The sequence below is a fragment of the Ctenocephalides felis genome, unplaced genomic scaffold, assembly GCF_003426905.1.
Source record: "Ctenocephalides felis isolate EL2017-DRISC unplaced genomic scaffold, ASM342690v1 CF-g0.4_SCAFFOLD_03571, whole genome shotgun sequence".
Lineage (NCBI taxonomy): Eukaryota > Metazoa > Arthropoda > Insecta > Siphonaptera > Pulicidae > Ctenocephalides > Ctenocephalides felis.
In genome coordinates, this window is record NW_020539725.1 from 10,440,628 (window position 1) to 10,463,525 (window position 22,898).

The following is a 22,898-nucleotide window of genomic DNA, read 5'->3' on the forward strand; positions in this document are numbered from 1 at the left end:
ATACTTTAAACAAAACTGTGTAATTCAGTTTTTAAAATTCTTATAAATATTAGACAATGTTACAATATTTATTCATGATAATCTATTTGAAGACATTCTAAATTCCTCGAACATTTCGTTACGGTACGGGAAGTTCCAGCAATTTGCCTTAAGGCATGATGCCATACACCCCACTAGTTAATATTTTAATTAAATAATTAAATTTTTAATATTCTGACGTCGATTAATTTGAATGTGATGAATCTTTAGTTCTACATTATTGATTAAGTAATTATTAGATTATGATAATTATGATGGTTAGGTTTGGTTAAGACTAACAGAGTAGAAAATTGGTATTTGGAAGTAATAAATACTATTTTTGCTTTCCTGTAATCGCTTTTAATTATTATTTAAATAAATACATTCTTGCTATTACCTTTTTAATACAAGATACATTAATCACATAAAACAAATATTATTATATTAATATTAAAATTTGAATATTGAATATTTTTTTAATAATATATTCATTTATTAATAGTCATTAAATATAGAGTTCGAATATTAAAATATTAACTCAAGTATAATCTACATATTATAACTACATAATATGCAGATAAGACTTATAATATATGGCTTAAATTTCTTAAATTAATCTACTATAATTAATACTTTAATACAATATTAATATTACAAATTTTGCAATCTAGAAACAAATAACTTTTTATATTATTAAATATACATGTCATTATGAACGTCATGTGACATCAGCTTTATTTGATTATAATTCTTTGATATTCAAGATTATTAAAAATGCGTTTATGAATTGTAAGTGCACAATTTTCATGTATGAGCTTTGATAAACTTATAGCTGAGGGCTTGTTTATTCTAAACATTAATAGGAGATTATAATTTTTACCTAATGTTGTATGCTAGATTTGTGAAATGAATCGAAATTATTCAACAGTTTTGAAAGAATCTAGGTATTTTGCCTTGTGACAAGTTCCTGGAACTTTCTAATATGGGTAAATAATCGATATAATCAATAATATTATTTATTTTGTACATGATCTACTTGTTTACCTGTCCGCCTGTATACATCTGTACATTCATTCTTGTCTATTAGTTTACTTCCCTACCTCTCTACCTGTTTAACTGTCTACCTGTCTACCTGTTTATGTGTCTAACATATCTAACAGTTGGGACTGCCAATCTACTTACTGGTCTGCTTTTCTTCTTTTCTACTTTTTTACCTGTTTTGTCTTTATACAAACAATTTTCCTTGTATATGAGTCTATGAAAAGTATAATTGACGAACATACTCGTCATGGAAAAGTGGTAGAATTTTGTGTATTGACGAGTTTTTTGTCATATAAAACAGTGACCTTTTGCAAATTGAATCAATATTTTTGATGAAAGGAAAATATATTCTGCAATGTAGAGTTGTTTAAAATCTTTTGAGGCTATATAAATAACACCTTATACTGTTAATATTGAAAATTGTTATTGCTTTTCATCAAAAATGATGTATGCTTTCTTATATTTGCATGTGTAAAATTGTAGTAAATTTAATCTGGTTGTACGTTAATACATAAAATATATGTTTATGATAACCAAGAAGTAAAATGTGGTAATAACATTTTACAATTTTGTAAAATAAATCCATTTTCTTATCAATGGCTAAGGCAGAGCAAGTTACTTTATGATTGACGAATATACTCGTCATGGGACACAAAACTGTGCTCACTGTTCGATTGGAGCGCCACAATTAACTGGTTAAATGCATTTTTTTAATTTTTATTTGAGAAGCAACCCAGAAATTTTCCTATAATCTATTGGGGTAATTTAACTTAATTTTACGTCTGTTTTATAAATGGCAAATGGCAACCCAAAAAGTTGTCTCATCTCTGTGTGATCAATTTTATTATTGCAATTTCTGTAATAGGGCGTATATTTCATTGGTTCAGCAATGTTGAATGAAGTTTATTTTTACTTGGAAACATATTCCTATCTATATTTCTAAATATAAATTTTTTAGTTAATTTAAGACATTAATCGATCGATAAAAAATACAAAATGTTTGTATAATTCCTGTGTGAATACCAAGAGCAACTACAGTTTCTTATAGTCGTGTTAAGTCGAATTCATTGTCCATTATCTCAAAAATGTTCAATTTCCGGAATTCATCAAAGCGGGCTCATGAACATCCGCCAACTCTCGAATTATTACTCTATTCAAAGCAAAGCAAAGCTGAAAGTTATTTATATTTTTTGGGAAAGCGTCAGTTTGCGTACATTAAATGTTTAAATGTTTTGAGGTTCTATTTCGCGAGTTAACAAGTGTTATTATCGCATCCGTATCCGTTCGGCCCAGTTCTCTGACGGTAAGTGACATTTAATTGGTGCCCCGGAGACCGGAGAGATACAATTATGCACACCTCAGTTATGGAAATGTTCTGGATTCACCTTCTTAATGCATTTCTTATTAATGCGATTGTGGTAATAAATGATTGATGGTAGCTGCGTTTAATAACTTTATTATCATATTAATTGAATTAGCGTGATAATGGATTAATAAGACTTAACCATCACGGTAATTATTTACAACTTTTTTCTTTAAGAATAGGAAAATAGGATTTTTACATTTACTTTTACATAAAACTAATCAGTATCTTTTCCAACCAATATCTTTCGAACAATTTTTGATTTTTTGAAATCAATTTAGGATTATGAGCTAAAACATGGACAAAGGGTTTTACACTCTTTTTGCAAATTACAAAGAAACAACTTGGCTGGTCGTCGCATAAAACTGAGTAACGATAATCCTTATCGAGATATATCGAATGGCTTTTAAATATTTAAAATCGGATCAGGCGTTTTTGAGCAAACGTCGATAAAAGGTGTAATTTTGACAAAAGCGAAAAAAAACGCGACTAATTTTTTTAACTTTGACGAATTTTCAAAGTTGAATGACTTATCGTAGGGCCGTAATATTTTGGTATGATCTAAAAGACCATGACATCTATCGCAAAAAACTCATGAAAATCGAATTTTTTTTTCAACAGTTTATTACAAGACCTGTGCCTGCGTATCTTTACCAAAAACTAATCAGGACGATTCGCGACCAATATTTTTCGAGCGGTTTTTGAATTTTCAAAATCCATTCAGAATTGCGGGCTAAAAGGTGTTCGAAATTTTTTTCACTTTTCTGTGATTTACAAAGAAACGGCTGATAAATGTCAGTTAAATTAAATTTTTGAAATCGGTCTAGCCGTTTTTGAGTAAACATCGATTTATGGATCTGTTCACGCACACATCATTTTTCTCAATTTTGTCTCGTTCGATTCAGAAAAGCTTTAAACGTCGAGAAAACATAAAATTATCGAATCGAATTTTTTGATGAAAACATAAACTTCTCCTTCGGCAAGTTAAAAAAGGAATTTTTGGGGGTAAAAAGTATATATTTTTAATTGCATAATTTTATTTACTATATTTGCTCTGTAATTGTCCGTATGGCGTAATCTCTCTTCGCTATGGGAGTAACAAAAATATTTTGGTGTAATGATTAAAATAGTTTTCCGACCTCTACCCTATTTAAACATTTTAAAAGAATTTGTTTTTTAGGGTATTGAGGGATATGTTATGATTAAGTTATAACGAGGGATAAGTTATGACTTCTCAGATACCTTCATAATAAGATTAGCTTCTAACTAAAACTTTTATCTTCGTTATCTTAAGACCAGCACATTAGTTTTAAAGAATAAAGTATATTTTGGTTGACAATAAATATATGCATACCAAAAAAAAATTCTTGAAACTAAACTTTAAATAAGGTTTTTGAGTAAATATAGTATGAGAATTACATTTTATTAATATACGTTGTTATAAACACTTTATATTTTCAAAGACTATGAAATCTATGAGAAATGAAAAATATGAGATGCAACCCGTAATCCATAATAACATATATATGGAAATAATAATAAACATTATTTTAAATTTTTTCAAACTTGCTTGTAATAGGTAACTGAAGTAAAATTATTTAGTACCTACATATGAAATAAAGAGGCTAAATGTAAACATACAAACACCAAAAGTATTAGTCATAAAGTTCTCTATTAGAGAGTCTAATTAATCACCAATGAAATTTAGGGACCAATTCTCCGACAGAGTAGACTGTAACATAGTTTTGTTATGGCAACGGGAGATGTGGTGATTAGTTTTAGACAAAGGCAGGTCCAGCCGTTACGGAGATACGGAGCGATGAGTGCAGAAAATAGAAATCGAGATTTTGATAGGACGGAGTATCGGATTTGAATGATCCAAATAACAGAATCTTATTTTATTTATATTGGTAGTAAAAACTGTCAAAATAATTTATGGTTGCAGTCAGGCGTTTCAGATACAAAAACTAACCAAGAAAACGCACAATCGTCATCAAAAGTATCTTATGATAACTGCATTTTTCTGATGTAAATTTATAACATACGTGAAGTTAGGTTTTATGTGTAAATCGCAAATACATAGCTTTTTGACAGTTTTTACTACCAATTCATATGAAGAAAGGAGCGTAACATAGCGTTATTGTGGCAACAGTCTATTTGATCAAAGAATTGGCCCCTTAATCTTGACTTGAAATAAAAATATCAATATTGGCTGTCACACCTAATTGGGGGTTTGTATCTAATAGAATTCTAACTGAAAATGGTACTTGGGGGTATTCCTGTAACATATAGCATTACTATTAAAAATATCCCATAATTTCAACGCACAGAGGAACAGGACAACTATTGGATTGCCTTTTCATGAAATATTGGTAGTAGAAAATACATCAACAGTCCATAAAGCTAATAATATTTCAGATTTCTATTCATAATGATAAATAAAAGAATTGGAGTATTTACACCCTATAGATTCAATTGTCAAATAAATAAACTAGAGGATAATTTGAAATTTTTCTGTAAAAAAAACTTTTAAATGCCATATTCCGCATTGTAATATATATTCAAGAATATGTTATTTAATAGACTATTATGCAAATGCTTCCGTGTATTATAAACAAGAATCTTGATTTCTAAATAAAAAATCTTTCTAAATAAAGTAAAAAATGAATTGTGGTAACAAAGTTGACATATATAACTAGTTTTTCAAGCATGGTTTATCGGTCCAATCGAGCAGATTTAAACCTGTGTTTTGTATTCACATTTAAAACTGATATGCACATAAATTATAAATTGTCCATGTACTGCAATTATTGAAGATAATTAATAATATTATAAAAATAAAAATTATGTGTATATATCAATTTTACTTCATTATGTGTTACAATAGTTTTACAATATAAAATCAATCTATAAAAAATCTATAAAAAATAATCATAAATAAAATAAATCTTTGAATTAATTCTTACGGTCCCATTTTTTGAGAAATGATCGATTAAAAAAAAGATGTTTAATCCTGTTGTTACAAAAACCTATTTTATTATATAATTAGTTATTTTTATTATATTATATAATTAGAGACAAAACTTTTAGAATTGATTGAATTGAACTATGTAGAAAGATCAACCTTTAAATCTACTCATTCTAATGTTAATTTGTTATAATTTTTCTTATAGACTAAAATTTTTAGGATTTAATGGCGCCTTTAACATTTGAACATTTACTATTGAAGATGGTAAATGATGATATTATTTGTTATGCACACAAGAATAAAATAAAAATTGAAATAAACATTTAATAAAAATATTTGGTCTATTTTTCAGCATGTGAACATTACCGAAAATCGGCAGCCCGCCGAGCGAAAAGCTTAGGAACCACGTCGGTTCGGGTTCCTCGTTGTAAAGCTGACGGCGAATGGGAACGCGTACAATGCGGCCCTGGCGGTCAAGGCCCTTGCTGGTGCGTCGATGAAGGAGGAGCTGAACTACCAGCGACCAGAGCACCATCTAGGGATCTGGTGAACTGTACCGGTTAGTTACAATTTTATATCATACATTGCACGAGATAAAATATTAACTATTGTTTATTATTAAGTTATCTTTTTATACAAAGAGTTCTTAAGAGTATGAATAATATTTTGAGTATATGAATTAACAAACAACAAGAATATTTTATGCTTTAAAGTTTCTTATTTAGCTCTGACGGTTTCTGATAGTTGTCTTCAATCCCCTGTATACTTATCATAAAATATTCATAATTCTAATTAATTTGAAGCAATATGAAACCCTTTTGTCTATTACGAGTAATAGTAAATTTAAAATATTTTTTGAAAAAATTATTTTCGCAATATTTTAATTGTAATTTATGTTACTTAAATAAACAAATTAGTTCAAAACAACAATAATATTATAGGGAGTAGATATTTATAAAATTAAAATTAAATTGAATTGAATTATCTCATAAATCAGATTTAAGGGTTAATGCATTAACTTACCCTAAACTGAAAATTTAATGATTTATAATGTTTTTTGTTCCTACTATGTATTAAATATTTTGCAAAGTATTGTATATCACCAGCATAAATTTAAACGTAAGCTACATTTTATGGTTTTAATACCTATGGCATATGGATATAAGTAATATAGTCCAACTAAATTTACAAATTGTCAATACTCTTTGTCAATCTTTTCTTGCATATATACATTTCTTTTTATTCTACATTTTATAATTGGTCAGTTTCGTAAAAATGAAAGTGCTATTCAAACTTGTTATATTGATTACTTCTATTTTTGTTAGGCTGGCAGCCCAACCTTAATTATTCTTGCATCTATAATTGCAGACATCTACTTTTGTAACTATATTTTTCTCTTTGCGTTATGCAAGTTAATACAATTTACATACAGCATGCAAATTTTCAACGTAACGATTTGATGTATCTCTGTTCAAATGTTAAAAGATGTTATATAAAAGTACATGAATATGTAATATGCAGAAGTTTATAATTCTATAGTAATAAACAATTTGCATGACACAGAGATGAAATATAGACATTGGAAGAAATTCCGCTAAAATGCACTAACAATTTTATAATTAGAATTATGGTAAAACATTTCTATGTTCATCTATAATTGATTATAAACTTTCTATTTTTATTACTGCATTTATTACATTAAATTTTGTTTTTCTGTACATTAGTTGCGGAAGAACGGTGTCCAGCCCACTCGTGCAGGATGCTTTGTCCGTTGGGATTCGCTCTGGATGAAGCTAGTGGATGCCCGCGATGCGAATGCAGGGATCCTTGCGCTGGTGTTCAATGTCCAGGAAACCAGCAATGCCGATTGCAAGATGTTGCTTGCAGGACGCAGCCTTGTCCACCCGTTCCAACTTGTTAGTTGATCATTGATAAATTTCTCCTATTAAATTTACTATTCAATTTATTTTGGTTCAGATATAATTAAATAGTTTATTTAGTGTAAATGAATTTTTCATAAAGTTCATGAAAAGTTTAGATTATAAAGTATATATGTCTACGTTTTAATAATCAACTTAGGCAAACGTGCTCGTTCGTTGGAAGAGTTATGTCCAGTTGGATCACCATTGTCTATAGCAGATACCAGAAGGCCTTTCTTGTGTGGAAATGATCCTGGTAAACCAGATTGTCCACCAATGTATCGGTGTCTCGTACAAAGAGGTACTAAAAAAACAAATAGTAGAATTAAAATGTATATATGTTTAATTTTCATTTAAGATATTTTGTTATAACATTTTTATACGATGAAGATTGAATTATATTCTGATAAGCAAAAGCTGCTATAAATTTTATCACTTAGTTAATCTAATTTAAAATTGTTCTTTTAATGAAATTTACATATTCCAACATGATATTCACTTTTACTATTTACAATTTCTTTTACTACTATTTATCTTGTAATAGTCTTAAAATTATATTTATTAAAAAAAATATTTGCAGGAAATGAATATGGAGTATGTTGTCCAGCTTCACTCCACATTCGTAAACCAGGTACATGTCCAAATGATGATTTGACACCGATGATGGCAGCAGCTGGACTTATTCCTCACCAAGAATGCACTTCCACTTGCCAACATGACCTCCAATGCCCTGGTGAAACTAAGTGTTGTCAAACCAGAGCTTGTGGCGGCCAATGTAGACGCCCTGAAAATGCCACAGGTAACAGAAAAAGTTAAATGAAAGATCCTAAATTTTTGATATATTATAATTACCAATTTGAACTGATATTTTTTTCTCTAAGTTTTATGTGACCTTTGTAATAATTTATTTAACTATTGCATCGAATTTGACAGCATGCCACAGACAAAGATTACTCTCAGAAGTTTTAGCAATCGGAGAACGGGAAGGACGTGGGTATATTCCTCAATGTGACCAAGAAACTGGTATGTTCCTGCACAAACAATGTTCTAGAAATGGCTTAGTCTGCTGGTGTGTCCATCCGCGTACTGGTGATAAACTTAAAGGTACCATGGGGTCATCAAAGGATGTCGATTGTCCTGCGGAAGTGATAGGTAATATTTATCAATAGTATGATATTTTGTATACATATTCAAAAGTTGTATAATATTTAGTTGCATTGTAAATTAGATGTGATATCCGTAAATACACAAATATCACTTCATTCCATTCTTTCATTTAAAAATATATGAAAGTATATATGCAACAAATAATGATAAAATGTAGAATCCAAACAAATTTAGAACAAGATTTGAATCTTAACCAACACTGATTCAAAATAAATTAGATTTTTATTTTTATTACAGAACGAGCTTCTGGACGAAGTTTAGTCGATGATAGCAAATGTGATAAAAACATATGTGCTGCCGTTTGCGAATATGGATTCAAAGTAAGTCTGTTTCATTTGAACATCTCATCTCATGAGTATCACAGAGAATTTAGGTTATACTTACTTTTTACTAATTATTGCTCAATATTTTATGGAAATTATCTTTTTGCATTTTTAGGACGATGAAAATGGTTGCCCAACTTGTGAATGCGAGGAACCATGCTCTGGATATAATTGTCCTGCAGGACATTCTTGTACTGTCGCCAGGGATGCTTCTTGTGAAATGGGTGGCGGTGAAAGATTGTGTGAATCGGTGCCTGTTTGTAAGTGGTTTCTTTATTTTGTTTGATTTTTTTACATGGCATCTTAGTATTTTAAGTACGCCGCACTACTTAGTCATTACTAGAGAAATTGGATTCGATTTTTAAATAAAATTCACCTTTGAATTGACTACAATATTGAGATCAGTTCAATATATTTTTAAAAAATAGAAACAATATTTTTAATGTATATTAATCATGTAGTTATCGTTATAATAACATTTAAATCACTACTATATTGGAGCATCATGTGTAACTCACTTAGTTTGTTACACTCCAATGATCTAAATTTGTTCAATAAACTTTAATTTTATTCAGCTACAATTTATTTTTGTCCACCTTGTTGAGTATTAATGAATATACAATTTTTCCTTCCTTCTATTTATGATAAAAATAATTGTCTCAATAGTGTTCATACAGACTACATAACATGTGTCTAATTTTTTCAGGTCGACCTGATGTTCTCTACAGCAATCCCTGTACGAACGGGGCACCTCTGACCTTGCAAAATTCAACGCAGCCTGTCCATTGTGACGAAGAATCGAAATGTCCTGCTGATTTCATGTGTACTTCAGTCCCACAAGAAAGTAAGCAGGTCTGCTGCCCCATCGAGAATGTTGATATGGAAGTTATTGCTGATAAATCAGAGGACCAAATTTCAGAAGCTACGGCTGATGTTGACAGAGTTCAAACCAGTATGTAGAAATTCCTTTTTTGAAAAGCTGACTCACATTATTTAGCTAATGATTTCATTTTAAGGATTCATTTGAATAAAGTAAACTGGATTAAATTCTTAAATTAGAAGGCCTTTTTATTTTAATTTATTTGTATTTTTAGAGAATAATTATTTGCTTGATTTTTACTAGTATAAAAAAATATATGTTCACTTTTTATTACAAAATTTACTTTTAGTGTGCGAATATTTGCGAGACTTTTCTGCGCGAATGGAAGGTACTGTTTCAGGATTGGAATTAGCGTTGCCAGCTCCAACTTGTGATCAGGATGGCAGTTATGCTCCTGTACAATGCGAAGTTGCTAATAACAAGACATGCTGGTGTGTCGATCGATATGGTAAAAAATATTTTAATATAACCTACCAATATTATTTTCAGCAAAATTATGTACAAAAACTTCTTATCTTGTACAAAGAAACACTTTTGAAAAGTAGTTTTCTTGAACATGTCATAATAGATTTTTTTATTGTGAATTTATTTTCTTATAATTTTTTTCTAGGTACCGAGTTGCCAAAAACGCGAACAACGGGCAATACAACTCGTGAAACATGTGAAGCCCTAAGGGAGTCTGTCCCATGTCTCGAAGTAAGTTGCAGAATGGGTTGCGACTATGGTTTTCTTCTGGACTCTGAAACAGGTTGTCCAACTTGTCAATGCAGAGACCCATGCGATGGTGTCACATGCAAGCCAGGAAACCAATGCCAACCTGTCGAAGTCGCTTGTGTAGATGGATATTGTCCTCCAGTTCCTGCATGTAAGTAGCAATTTTATTTTTATTAGAGATATAAAAAAATACGATAAAACCAATTTGCAAATTATGGGAACTTTATTAGCAATATCGATTTTTTCACATTTCTACAGTATTATTTTTAAAACAATGTATAAACAAAATAGTATAAATCTTGAATGTCTTATATATATACATATCCAATAAAACCAGAGTTGGTCATCTTTTCTTTCACATAACATGTGATATGTCATTATGTTAATAAGCTGTAATTTTAAATAATGTAATAAAAGTCATTTCTGAATTTTTACTAGCATTAGCAAATTAACCGATCTACAATATACATGGTTACAGAAAACCTACTGCATGAATATGTTGAGAAAAATATATGTTAATAAACTTATTCATAATATAGAATTCTAGAATTATAATAATATTATAATTTGTTTTATATCTCATTTACTATTTGCAGTCTTTTCATCATTGTAATTAATTTCTCAGGTTTACCAAGCAAACCTGGCCAATGCCCATTCCTTGTGCCACCTCCAACTGGAGCGGGCGAAGATATCTGCTCCGTTTCTTGTTCTGCTGATGATGAATGTTCTGGTGACAAGAGATGCTGTTCTACTGGATGTGGCACCAGATGCATGCAACCAGAAGTCAAAACTTATTGCCAACACTTGCAGGTGAGACATTGCAAAGTGTACTTAACAACTTGATAATTAATGATATGATGTAGTTACAAAATTAAAAAAAAAACAATTTAGGCCGTACAAATGCACAGAGCTCATGAATCAGGAACGCCTGCCAGAATGACGTACATTGCCCAATGCGATGAAAATACAGGTGCTTTTAGACCAGTCCAATGTGGTGCAGGAAACAGCTGTTGGTGTGTTGACGAACGAACTGGACAAGAATTACCGGAATCCAGAACAAGAAATGGAACAAAACCAAATTGCAATGGTGAGGGTGATAATATACTTTGGATAATTACCTATATTCGGATTATAATTGTGAAAATAAAAGAAGTATATAGTTTTCATAAAATAGGCCGATTTTGTCTATGTGACCACGCATATGCTGCACTATTTTATTTGTAAATCTAACAAAAAAAGAAATATTTATTGCCAAAAGCCAGATATTTATTTGCCAGATGAAAGTTTTTGATTTTTAGAGAGATACTGGAGAGAAAAAATTATGAGTTAAAATTGATGGAAGCCAGAATTTAAATCAACAAAGTAACATTTTTGCTAAAAAAAATATATCTAATCAACTGAAATTAAATTAAAATAGAATCACACCTCGCTATTAAGACTAAATCTTATCAAATGATGATTGATCTCGTCAATTCATCAAAATCCATCTGTTTGTGAGTGATTTTTGTGTAATAATTAATTGAATCTAATTTTTTCAGAAATACCATCTCGTTGTCCTGCTGTTTATTGCGCAACTGAATGTGAACACGGATATAAAATATCGGCCAGTGGTTGTCAATCTTGTGAATGTAATGATCCTTGCCAAGGCGTTCGTTGTGGACAACCGAATGAATCTTGCAGGTAAGAAAATTTTTGAAATATAAATTGGATCGATATGCTAGAGGTTTTCATTTATAATTGTATTCATGATATTGTGCATCGAGATATTATCAAAAGTTGCCAACATACCGTAATTATTTCTTCCAAAAATTAAACCCAAAATATTTAAAAAAATATTTTTATCAAGTTTTTAAAATCATGCATACATATAGTCATGATTAATTCATAAAAACATAAAACTGTGTAAAACTGGGCTCAAAAATGTTTTGAATTTTATAAAACATATCATTATATAAATTCATTTTCAAAAAAACGTTAGAAATAAGTATCTTGAAAATTTGTTTCTTCGCCTTCTTTCCAAGTGTTCCAAGCTGTGAAATAATTATAATAAATTTAATTTTGGTGCCAATGATTGTGCAAAACTTTCATATAGTTTCAAAATTATTTAGATTTTGATAACAAGTTATAATCTGTTTGAAGTATTTTTGAAATCTGTACTGCTTATAAATAATAAATAAGTTTTAGATGGATGATCCAATACTTCATTCCACTAAAGCAAAACATTAGAATAATAATAACAAGAATATAAAATCAAGTAAGGATACTACAAATAAAGTTATTAACACTATCATTGCCTTAATTTAAAAATAAAGTGAAGTTAATTTACCTTATTGAAAAATGCTCCATGAACACCAGAAGAATTATTTCCACAAAAATGATTCCATATAAAATTATCACTGTCGATTCACAACCAATTGGCGCAACATTTCTTTTATTTCCTCCAACTGCGCTTTGGTGTCCTCAATCGCTGTCATAGCAGCTTGTCCTGGCAATTCAGGAGCCGCTTCGGCCTCTTTATCTCGGAAATATCGTTGCACTAACTGCACCATAAGGTGAGGAAAGTTTTTGGCAACACTTTCGTCTTCTTCGATATCTATGTAACAGCAATTAGTCGGAGAGCATTTTGCTGTTTTCCCTGTGATAAAACAAATATATATTTAGAATATTTAACACGTTGATTCTTATTTTATTTTTCTCAATAACCTTCTGGTGGAGAAGCTTTAACTTTGAGCCAAGTCACTATTGAACTCAATCCACTTGCCGTCGGAAAAATGTTGAAAGGCGAAGGAAGCACTGTTTGAGACATATAATCCACATATACCTGAAATTTAAAACATATTCAAATAACCATAATTTTCTTATATTAAAATATTGACTGTATATTTTGCTGAAGACAAAAATGATTGATTATAAAACGTTAATTCTACAAAACTGCAAAGAATGTGTGACAACTTGAAGGCAATAATTAACATAAAATTTAAAATGTATGAGCCACACAATTAATAACTCAAATTATAATCCTGAATTTTTTTAACTAATATCTGCATATAACAATATTCAATTTTAGTGATTTTTATAATTCTCACTTCAGTCCTTCCAAATGTCCACTCAACTTCTACATTATCCGTGACCCTCTGGAAGGTGTTGCTCATTGTGGCAATCAACATATTCAGTATTATTATTACGGAAACAACTTCAAAGCATGCAAATGCTAAATAACCAACAGCTTCTGTAAAACTGTGTCTGTTTATTATAGTAGTGTTCTCTGATTCACCCGGAAGATTTTCGATTACTACATCGGCAGATTCTATTGGTGACATGCAAAACAGTGCCCAAAATAAGGTCTTGATCGTGTTTCCGAAACTTACGAAGCTGCTAACTTGCTGCGTTTTCATTCCTGTTTCATTTATAGGATTGACAAATGTAAATTCGAGATTCATGAGATAATTCTTGCGATGATTTATGGTTTTATCAAAGATGATTTCTGGTGTATTTATTTTATTTTTAATTTAAATTTTCAAGTGAACAGTAATATTAGTTTCCATTCTTTTTAATAAGTAAAAATGACTAACCTGATTGTTCATCAACTTGTATCATTCCATCATAATATTCATATAGTCTTGCCAAACCAGAGCTAAATGCCATAATAATGATCATGTAAACTACTACATATTTTGCGATATCAGCTGTCATTTTTCCTAAAGATACCTAAAAATGATAACAGTTTTACAAAAATATTCTTAATATTTGGTAATTTATCAATGTCGATCGTTACTTGAAGTGGTCCCAAGTGATAGTTCAGTTGACATAAAAACATTAATTTGAAGAAAGCCATTATCGTAGCTACGGTGAATGTTCCTTCCGCAAGTAAAGTAGGATCCAAGTGGTGCCAATATTTACGTTCTAATTGTGCACTGGATTTGTCCTCTTTGGAGTCCATTAATGCCGCAAGCCAGAAGAGAAAAGTCAATACGAACAATATAATCATGCATATTTCATACCAGTTCCACATTTCACGAAAATATCTGAAACATTAAGAATAATTTATTTCAATGTAAAGATTTAGAAATATTAAAAAAAATAGTTCACCTCCTTGGTCCTTGTATCGCGCACAATCTGCCTGTACTCCAAGCATACCCAATCACAAAAACCACAAGAGGTAATTCTAAACCAGATTTAGGAGGTCCACGATTTTGCGTTTCTTTATCCAAATTAGATTCAATGAAAACCAGGACCAAAAATACAATGTAACTGGCTGTGTGACTTATCATTTTATTAATGGGTAAAGAAAATCTCCGTACCATAGGAGATTTTGGAAGAATTAGGCAAATAATAAATATGAAAGGAAGCAAAAAAGCTCGAGGTATGAGTTCTAAGATACGTAGAGGTTCCGATCGTAGTTTCCATTCGTGCCAGTCGCCAATCCAGGCAGCCTCTAGAACCTAAATACATTGAACAAATATATTAGTTATTTTGCCTTGGTGATTTAACATTTTTTGTTTTTACTTTGATTGCACAAGCTATATTCTTACCTCAATAAAAATTGTATAATTTTAAAGTAGTAAAGTTTGTTTATTAATAAACAACAAAAATTAATTGATGAAGCGGTACACGCAGCAAATGTAGAAGATTTGCGAAGAACCAATTTTTATCAAGAACAGCGATGGTATCGATATTGAAAATTGGAACGAAAATAAAAATTAATTTTTTTTCATGGTAATACAAATATGAAATAATTAATATTATATCGAATTATTTTTGCACTGTAATATATTTTATATAGTTAACATCTCCTGCACTTTCAAGGCAAATAGAACTATGTCTTTTGTCTTTGAATATAGAATTTATATATTCCTATTTTACTCATTATTATTTCATGCAAATTTGCTGATCCGATATTTGCTAATTGAAAAGAAACGGCTCAGTTAATCACACACAAATTTCAAAATTTTGGCGTCAAACGATTCAGACATTTTGCTGAAACATATTTTTTCCTATGGCAAGTTAAATGAATTAGAACAATAGTTACAATTAACATAAATACCTGTTGGGTATTAGGATGTGCAACAAATTCTTTCTGTTTATAATCCATGGCCATAATTAAACGTGGAAACATGAACTGACATCCTCCACTTCCTAATCTTTGCTTCAGTACTAATTCTATCTCTTCAGTACTTCTGCAGCAACCGATAAGTTCAACAGCAAAATTGCCCACCTCCTATGAAAAGGAAATGTTATCACACGCGATTGAAGTAAAACTTTTTTGTTTTCACAGGATGGCATTTCAATTGTAAATAAATACATCATATAACAATTTTGAATAATGTTTCTTAGTAATATGGTAACACTAGTGATGCACACAGTTATTAGTGTCAACCATTATACACATTTATGTAATAATAAATTATAAACTATATATTTATAATAGCATTAAAAATATATATAATATTTGAAAACAATAATGCAATTAAAGTCATACTTCAAATATGAAATGATCGGTTTGTCATTGTAATTAGCATTTAGGTCTTGGACCTTTATTAGAGAAATGAAGTAATTGCTGATTAATAATTAGTTAGTTAATAAGATTTCATTCTATTAAATTTATCTGATGTTGAAATTGAATTTATATAATGTTCTATATGTGTGGACATTGTAGAAATTCATTGCAACTGACGATCCAGTATCGAAATATTGCTGCAGAAAAATACTTAAACAGAATACTAAGTATATACATTGCTTCATTTTAAAATCATTGTGATCATATTAAAAATCATTGGCTTATACTAAATTAGTCATTTAAAATTGATCTTATTTGCTTACCTGTGATAAGGCTAAATAAGCGGCAGTAAATTCACGTTCTACAAATGCCCTCTGTTTCAATTGCTTAGAAAGCACAAAAGCTGCATATATCGGATCATGAGAAGAATGACAGAGATATGCTGGATTTGTTATAGCCCTGTATATATTCAATCTAAAAATATAAATAAATATAATAGTTTATACATTAAAATATGAAGCATTTAAACTCCAAACTCCTCTAAAACCTCTTTGGTTTTATTCTTATATATATACTATGTAAAATTTTGAAAATTGCTTAGAAAGATTTTTCCAATTCCAACACTAATTGCTAGTTGGGTAGATCATTAACTAATTTTCTATTGTAGTTAAATATTCAATCTGTACTTACCTCTTTGTTGCCGTATACAAAAGATCTTCCTTATCTCTCTGTCTGCATTTTTCACATCTGCATGCCGGTTTATGTGGCTTTTTAATAGGCGGATGGCCACGTTCTAACAATTTGCCGATAATTTCGTAATGGCCACATTGGGCCGCCAACATTAAAGGTGTCATGTGCTCTGGAAAATCGGAACTTCCGGGCACTCCGTCAAACTCTGACCCTGGAGATGTTTCTTGCACTTTGTCGATCAGCATATCTAGATAATAAGAGAATATTCACTAAAAATTTACCTAGTCTATCACTATGTCTTGGAACCAATTTAGTACTAACAAATAGATACAAAAATTTGATAGTTGAGTTTTGGATTTCTATATTGTGAATATAAGTGAACAATATAATCATTTATATTTTTTTAAAAAATCTCATAAAAATAATTTCAGTTTTTTATGAGTTTATTATTATCTTTTACCTAATATATGAGATTGATTATCCCGAACTGCATGTAGTATTGTATCTGCTACGTCGATGTTACTTTGAAGCAGCAAAAATTCTACCATTGGTTCGGCGTGTGTTTGCACAGCCACGTGTAATGGAGTTAATCCCTAATCAATTATAAATAAATCATTTCATTATCATAAATTTATTGATGTAATGCAGGGTAAAGCGAGGCTAAGGTAAAAGATATTAAGCAGCCGTTACCTTAATTTCTTGTGAAATCGTTATCTGGCAAAGGTGCAAAAATAAGGTGTACCATAAGAAAATAGTAAATAAAAAAAATTAAGATAATTTTTTTTTAAAGTGATAATGGTGGTGATGGTAATGATAATTCTAGATGAGAAAGATCGGATCAAGGTTATATACAGTGTGATATTTGTAAAATTGCCCATGAAATGGGCTTATCGGTTGAATAAGACAGATATTGTTTCGTAAAATACTTCCAAAATTAAAAGTAAGACATTAGATCTGTTTGTCTTCTGGCTGTCCCTTTTGCTCGTCTATGAGATAAAAATGCCAGATGATAAATTTTAGAAAAATAGTAAATAATCATATTTCAATAATTAGGAATTATCTAACTTGTACGTAGTCCGGCAATTGTTTGTTTGATCCGTGTTATGTGCTGTGATGTAGATTTGATTGGATTAGACAGTGTAATTACAGAATGTCAATTTCAATTTTAGACAATACCACACACTTAACTTTAATATAAAGTGCTTAATATCTTCAAAAAAATAACTATTTGTTGATAAATTTTACATTCATTTTACTACATGATTTAAAATTTACCTGAAAATTGATGCAATTGATGTTAAACCCTGGATTGTCTTGCAAAAATAACTTAGCCATGTTAACATCTCCAACACCAACAATTTCAAAAAATTCCTTTTCCTTATCCTTCAAAAAAGGCAACTCGATGCTCGCCTTTCTCTCCAAACTACCCAAATCTTCATCTTCTTCGAGCAGTGGTACGTAAGCTTGATTAGAACCAAATATTTTTGATGACCTGTTATAAACAAAAATTGAAATTGAAGATTAAAAAGTTAAACTCCAAGAAGAATAGTGTGAGCGATTTTTTTATTTTCAATTTACACCGCAGTGTCTGAATGAGCTATATTCAATTCGAAACATATTTTTGGTGTACATTTATAAATGAAAATTGATATCACTACTGCATGATATCAGGTTATCCAGTGATGGGGTTCGACCATGTCCACACAAGGCAGTGCGCTTAATTTTTACACCAAATAACACCTAAGTACAGATAGATAATATAGATATTTTTAGCTATGAACTATGAAGATTGAAACATATATTGAAGCAAATAAAAAAAGCATTTTATTCTTAGGTTATATAATAAAATGGTAATGAAACAATTGAATGATTAGATCTTACACAAAATCTCATAAACATTCAAAAAAATATTTTTATTAATTGTAAATAAAATATGTATAAATTCAACATTACGTATTCGTGTAGATCTCTGAAATGCTTTTATACAACAAGAAAGTAACAGACGCAATCATCATACTTGAAACTCGTTAGATCTTGCTGTTGGACTTATAATCATAATATTTAAATTGGATTCTAATAAATCATTTATATATCATCTTATTATGCATTTCCTTTAATCATTAATATTTTCAAACTTTAAGTCATTAATATTTTCTGACATTTAAATTATTTGATGTGACATTTAAGGCAAAAAACAATTTGTTTATCTGTATATTCTACAACTAGTCTCAGGTAAAATGCGAATATATATTTGGAAGAGCGCTGAGCAATATTTTACTATATAATAGTTTGTTTTTTGTATGGTACTGCAATTGTTATATGCAAATAATTTTAACAATAATTGATACACATTTACCTTTTTGGCCACTAAGCGAACCCTGAGAAGATGATCTCTGTTGTTCTAATGATCTTGTTCTTCTAAATCTGACATTCTTTCCTAAATATGAAGGTCATATCATGTCCAGATTGTTGATAAATACCATCTATATGTTATTTTAGCAGTTATCAAAAATATATTTAGTGCACTTGTCAAAAGTTTTGTTTTTTCTAGAAACTTTTGCCATTGATAGCCTGCTTCAATTAAACAGATTTTCTTTGGTTGATAGTTGCATACATATGCTACATGTAAACTGCAGCATATGTTTTATAAGAGATACATTCTAAACATTGCGTAATAAGTGTTAAATTTAATCAAAATAGATTTTTTTAAACTTGTGGGGTGTATGGCATCGTGCCTTAAGGCAAATTGCTGGAACTTCCCGTACCGTAACGAAATGTTCGAGGAATACTGAATGTTTTCAAATAGATTATTATAAATATTGTAACATTGTCTGATATTTATAAGAGTTATATGAACTGAATTGCAAATTTAAAATTATTTGTTTGAGTTATATTAAAACTTTAGTCAGAATAAAAATAAAATCTGAATTATTTTCGATATACAAAAATAAATAAAAAAAAACATACAATTTTTTTTTCCAAAATCAATTATTTTATTAAGACAAGCAGAAAGTTCTTTGAATCATTTAAATCGGACGCTTAGTTCTCTCAAAAACTGCCATTTTTTACATATTTAGCTCCGTATCTTCGAAATGGCTTTTGGCTTGCCTTTGCCAAAAACTAATAAACACTTCTCCGAATCATTACTAATTGAATGTTTGTTAGATCATTCAAATCGGATACTCCCTTCTCTCAAAAATTCGATTTCTATTTTTTGCACTCTTTGCTCCGTATTTCCGAAACGGCTAGACCTGCCTTTGCCAAAAACTAATCAGCTCTTTTCCCTATCAATTGGAATCGAATGTTTTTTGAACCATTCAAATCGGTTGATCCGTGCGCCCGAAAACGTGACTGGAAATTTTTATCCATACATACATACATACACACACATACACACACTAATCCATTTCTCTGAGTATGCAAAAAACGTCAGAAACTTCTAAACGTCGAGAATGTAAAAATTTTGAATTTTGATTTTCGGCCCATTACAATAACTTACCTTACGGGAAGTTAATAATAAAAATACTTTTAAATTATTAACTACTAAGATTTATTTGACTTCTAAAATAACACTCAAATCATATTAGTCTTCTTTAAAATAATTTCACGAAATAATTTTCATAATTATATCAGTAAATAATAACAGATAGTATCGTCTTAGGGCAGGTCCGTGAGCTGAGTTAAACACGTCAGTGCCCAAAAATGCGCTATTTTAATTCGAAAACATATTTTCGATCTATATTTTCAAGTGAAAACGGACATTGCTACTGCACGATGTCGTGTTGTCCAGAGCTCAAACTCGGTCACACAAGTCTGTGAGCTTAACCATTACACTATAGAACGCCAATGAAACGCAAATTGTATCAGTATTAGTCATTATTAATAACTATATCAAAGGAAGAGATTATTATAGAACAAATGAAAAAAAAGTTAATCATCTTTAGTATTAACACCTTATCTAAGAATTTCAATATATAATACTTCAGAGGGTATACTCAAATATACCTACTTAATATTTACAAGGGCTTATTATAGTATATAAAACTGGCAAAGAGTCAAATCATATTTATTCTTGCCGTTGTTCTATCCATGATTGAATTTATTGATCATTAGATTTTAGATCTTCCTATGAATTCATGATGACATGAATTCAATTATCACTAATTATATTAGAGATTATATTATATGTAACCTTAAAAAAGGTTTTAACTCACCATGCATTTAAAGGCGAATGTCATCTTATATTCTTTATATTACTTATATTATTATTTATCAATATTACTTGATGTTAATAAATTAGCAGTTGTAATAATTATTGAAATTAAAAAAAAATCTTATATTCCTTTCCAAATTATTCTAAATTTAATTTATTAACTTTTTATATTCCTATTATTGCTCTATAAATTTGTTGTTTATAAATATTAATTTTAGATTACTTTTATTTCAGACATGTAGAACTGACTTGCTCCGACGGTCCTTGCCCACCAGTTGGAGTATGTATGCCTGCTCCAGACAACCCTTGCGATGGCGGAGAACCTCTTCAACGAGGAGGCCGAGAAGTTCTTTGTGGACTTCCGAGGATAGACGCTTGTCCATCCACTCATGAGTGCAGGATTAGTCCTCTACAACAGAAGTCGGTGTGCTGTCCTAAACCAAGTGAGTAAAATCATATTTGCAAACTTTAGATTTGCACAATCCAATGTATGGTTGCAGACTATCCTTATGTTTGATATTAGTAGATTATCTATGTTTCATAACTATAACATTATTATCTTTCTCATAGGAGAAGTATGTTTTGAGCCAGCTGTCCATGAAGAATGCGACTTGATTAAATCCACTAACATCACTCGATGGCGATTTAATTCCCTAACAAATAAATGCGAATCTTTCATTTGGTCAGTAGAGTGTCCTCTCAATCATAATCATTTCGAAAGTGCTCAAGCATGTAGAGACGTTTGTCCAGGTAAAATGATTATAGATATATATTTTTGTATTAAATGAATGATGGATTGAATATTCATCTTATGAAAGATGATATTTATAATAATTTTATTTTAAATTTTTAGTATTGACACAATGCGAACGGTTGCTGGAGAAGAACGAACGAGCTGCTGCAAGATATGGTAAATAATCGACAATGTTATTTTGACTACAATAATAATGATTGTAGTAATATATATATATATATATATATATATATATATATTATATTTGTACGTTATATGCACACCAAATTTTTGTCATATTTATTAACAACTATTTTTATATTTATGATCATAATGGCTTATAACATAAAGGTGCAACATTAACTGGTGATGCAACTACATATTGTTTCCTGCCCAAGTCTTCAGACGAATTTCTTTGAGACTAACAGAACAAATCTTTATTGATTAATGTTATATGTGGAAACAATGATTTCATGAGTATAATCAAATATTGCTTTTGAAAGGTATAGTATAATATTTATTGATATTTTCTCTCTGCAGGGAAAGGAACGTTCCTTCCAAAATGCGACCCAGAAACAGGAGCATGGGAACCAGCCCAATGTCTTGGCGGTTTAGCAGGTTCCAATCCAGATCAATCTAACTCAGCTGGTTTATTGTGCTGGTGTGTGGATCGGAAAGGGGTTCTTTTGAAAGGAAGTTTAACACGTGGTGCCGAACCTCAATGCAACTATAGACGGGCCCGTGGCAGATCGCATTCAGGACCTTCTGGATCGGTCGATGACGCTGGTGAACAGAATTTTTAAGTTACAACTTATATTTCATAACAAACTTCAGAAAATCACTTAATAAAGTTTTCTGAAAATAGACATATTTTAATGATTTAAATCATCGCAATGGTCTGCGATATGGGAAAATTCAGATTGAACTCCATAACATGAATATAAAAATGGAAAAATAGTTAGTAGAAAATGCGAGAGAGTGTTGATTCATATTTTGATACCACGGAGTTCAAAGCATGAATATCAAATATTATACACATAGATATAAAAATAAATGATAACAATTTTTTTAGAACTAGTTAATGACTTTATTCATTATTTTCAGTGCTGGAAGAATTGCTTCGCCAATTAACTTCATTTAATTTTGTGGAAAACATAGAAGAATCTAGAAGTTTCAACTCACCACAAAAGTCATTAAACCCACAAAATAATATTTTAATACCCCTCACAAACAGACAGTTGGATATTACAATAGAAGAAGAAATAAGTGAGTACAATAAATTTAAGATAGCAAAAATAGTAAAAAAGCAAAACGCTTATCTGTTTTTGTTCATTTTATGTATTTTAGATCATCCTTTATCTCAAGAGGTGAC

At 30.1% G+C, this 22,898-nt stretch overlaps 1 protein-coding gene across 1 annotated transcript in view; it reads left to right on the top strand.

Annotated features, from left to right (window-relative positions):
* Positions 1 to 22,898, top strand: part of LOC113387007 — a gene marked incomplete at its 3' end in the record, with an annotated part of 38,647 nt that extends 15,749 nt beyond the window's left edge. The window contains 19 exon segments of the mRNA XM_026624767.1: positions 5,743 to 5,949; positions 7,115 to 7,306; positions 7,470 to 7,610; positions 7,890 to 8,108; positions 8,243 to 8,461; positions 8,714 to 8,796; positions 8,915 to 9,059; positions 9,506 to 9,751; positions 9,969 to 10,127; positions 10,290 to 10,544; positions 11,019 to 11,203; positions 11,285 to 11,480; positions 11,932 to 12,073; positions 21,028 to 21,236; positions 21,364 to 21,543; positions 21,647 to 21,703; positions 22,067 to 22,312; positions 22,631 to 22,792; positions 22,874 to 22,898. Coding sequence (XP_026480552.1) covers positions 5,743 to 5,949; positions 7,115 to 7,306; positions 7,470 to 7,610; positions 7,890 to 8,108; positions 8,243 to 8,461; positions 8,714 to 8,796; positions 8,915 to 9,059; positions 9,506 to 9,751; positions 9,969 to 10,127; positions 10,290 to 10,544; positions 11,019 to 11,203; positions 11,285 to 11,480; positions 11,932 to 12,073; positions 21,028 to 21,236; positions 21,364 to 21,543; positions 21,647 to 21,703; positions 22,067 to 22,312; positions 22,631 to 22,792; positions 22,874 to 22,898 — 3,268 coding nt within the window.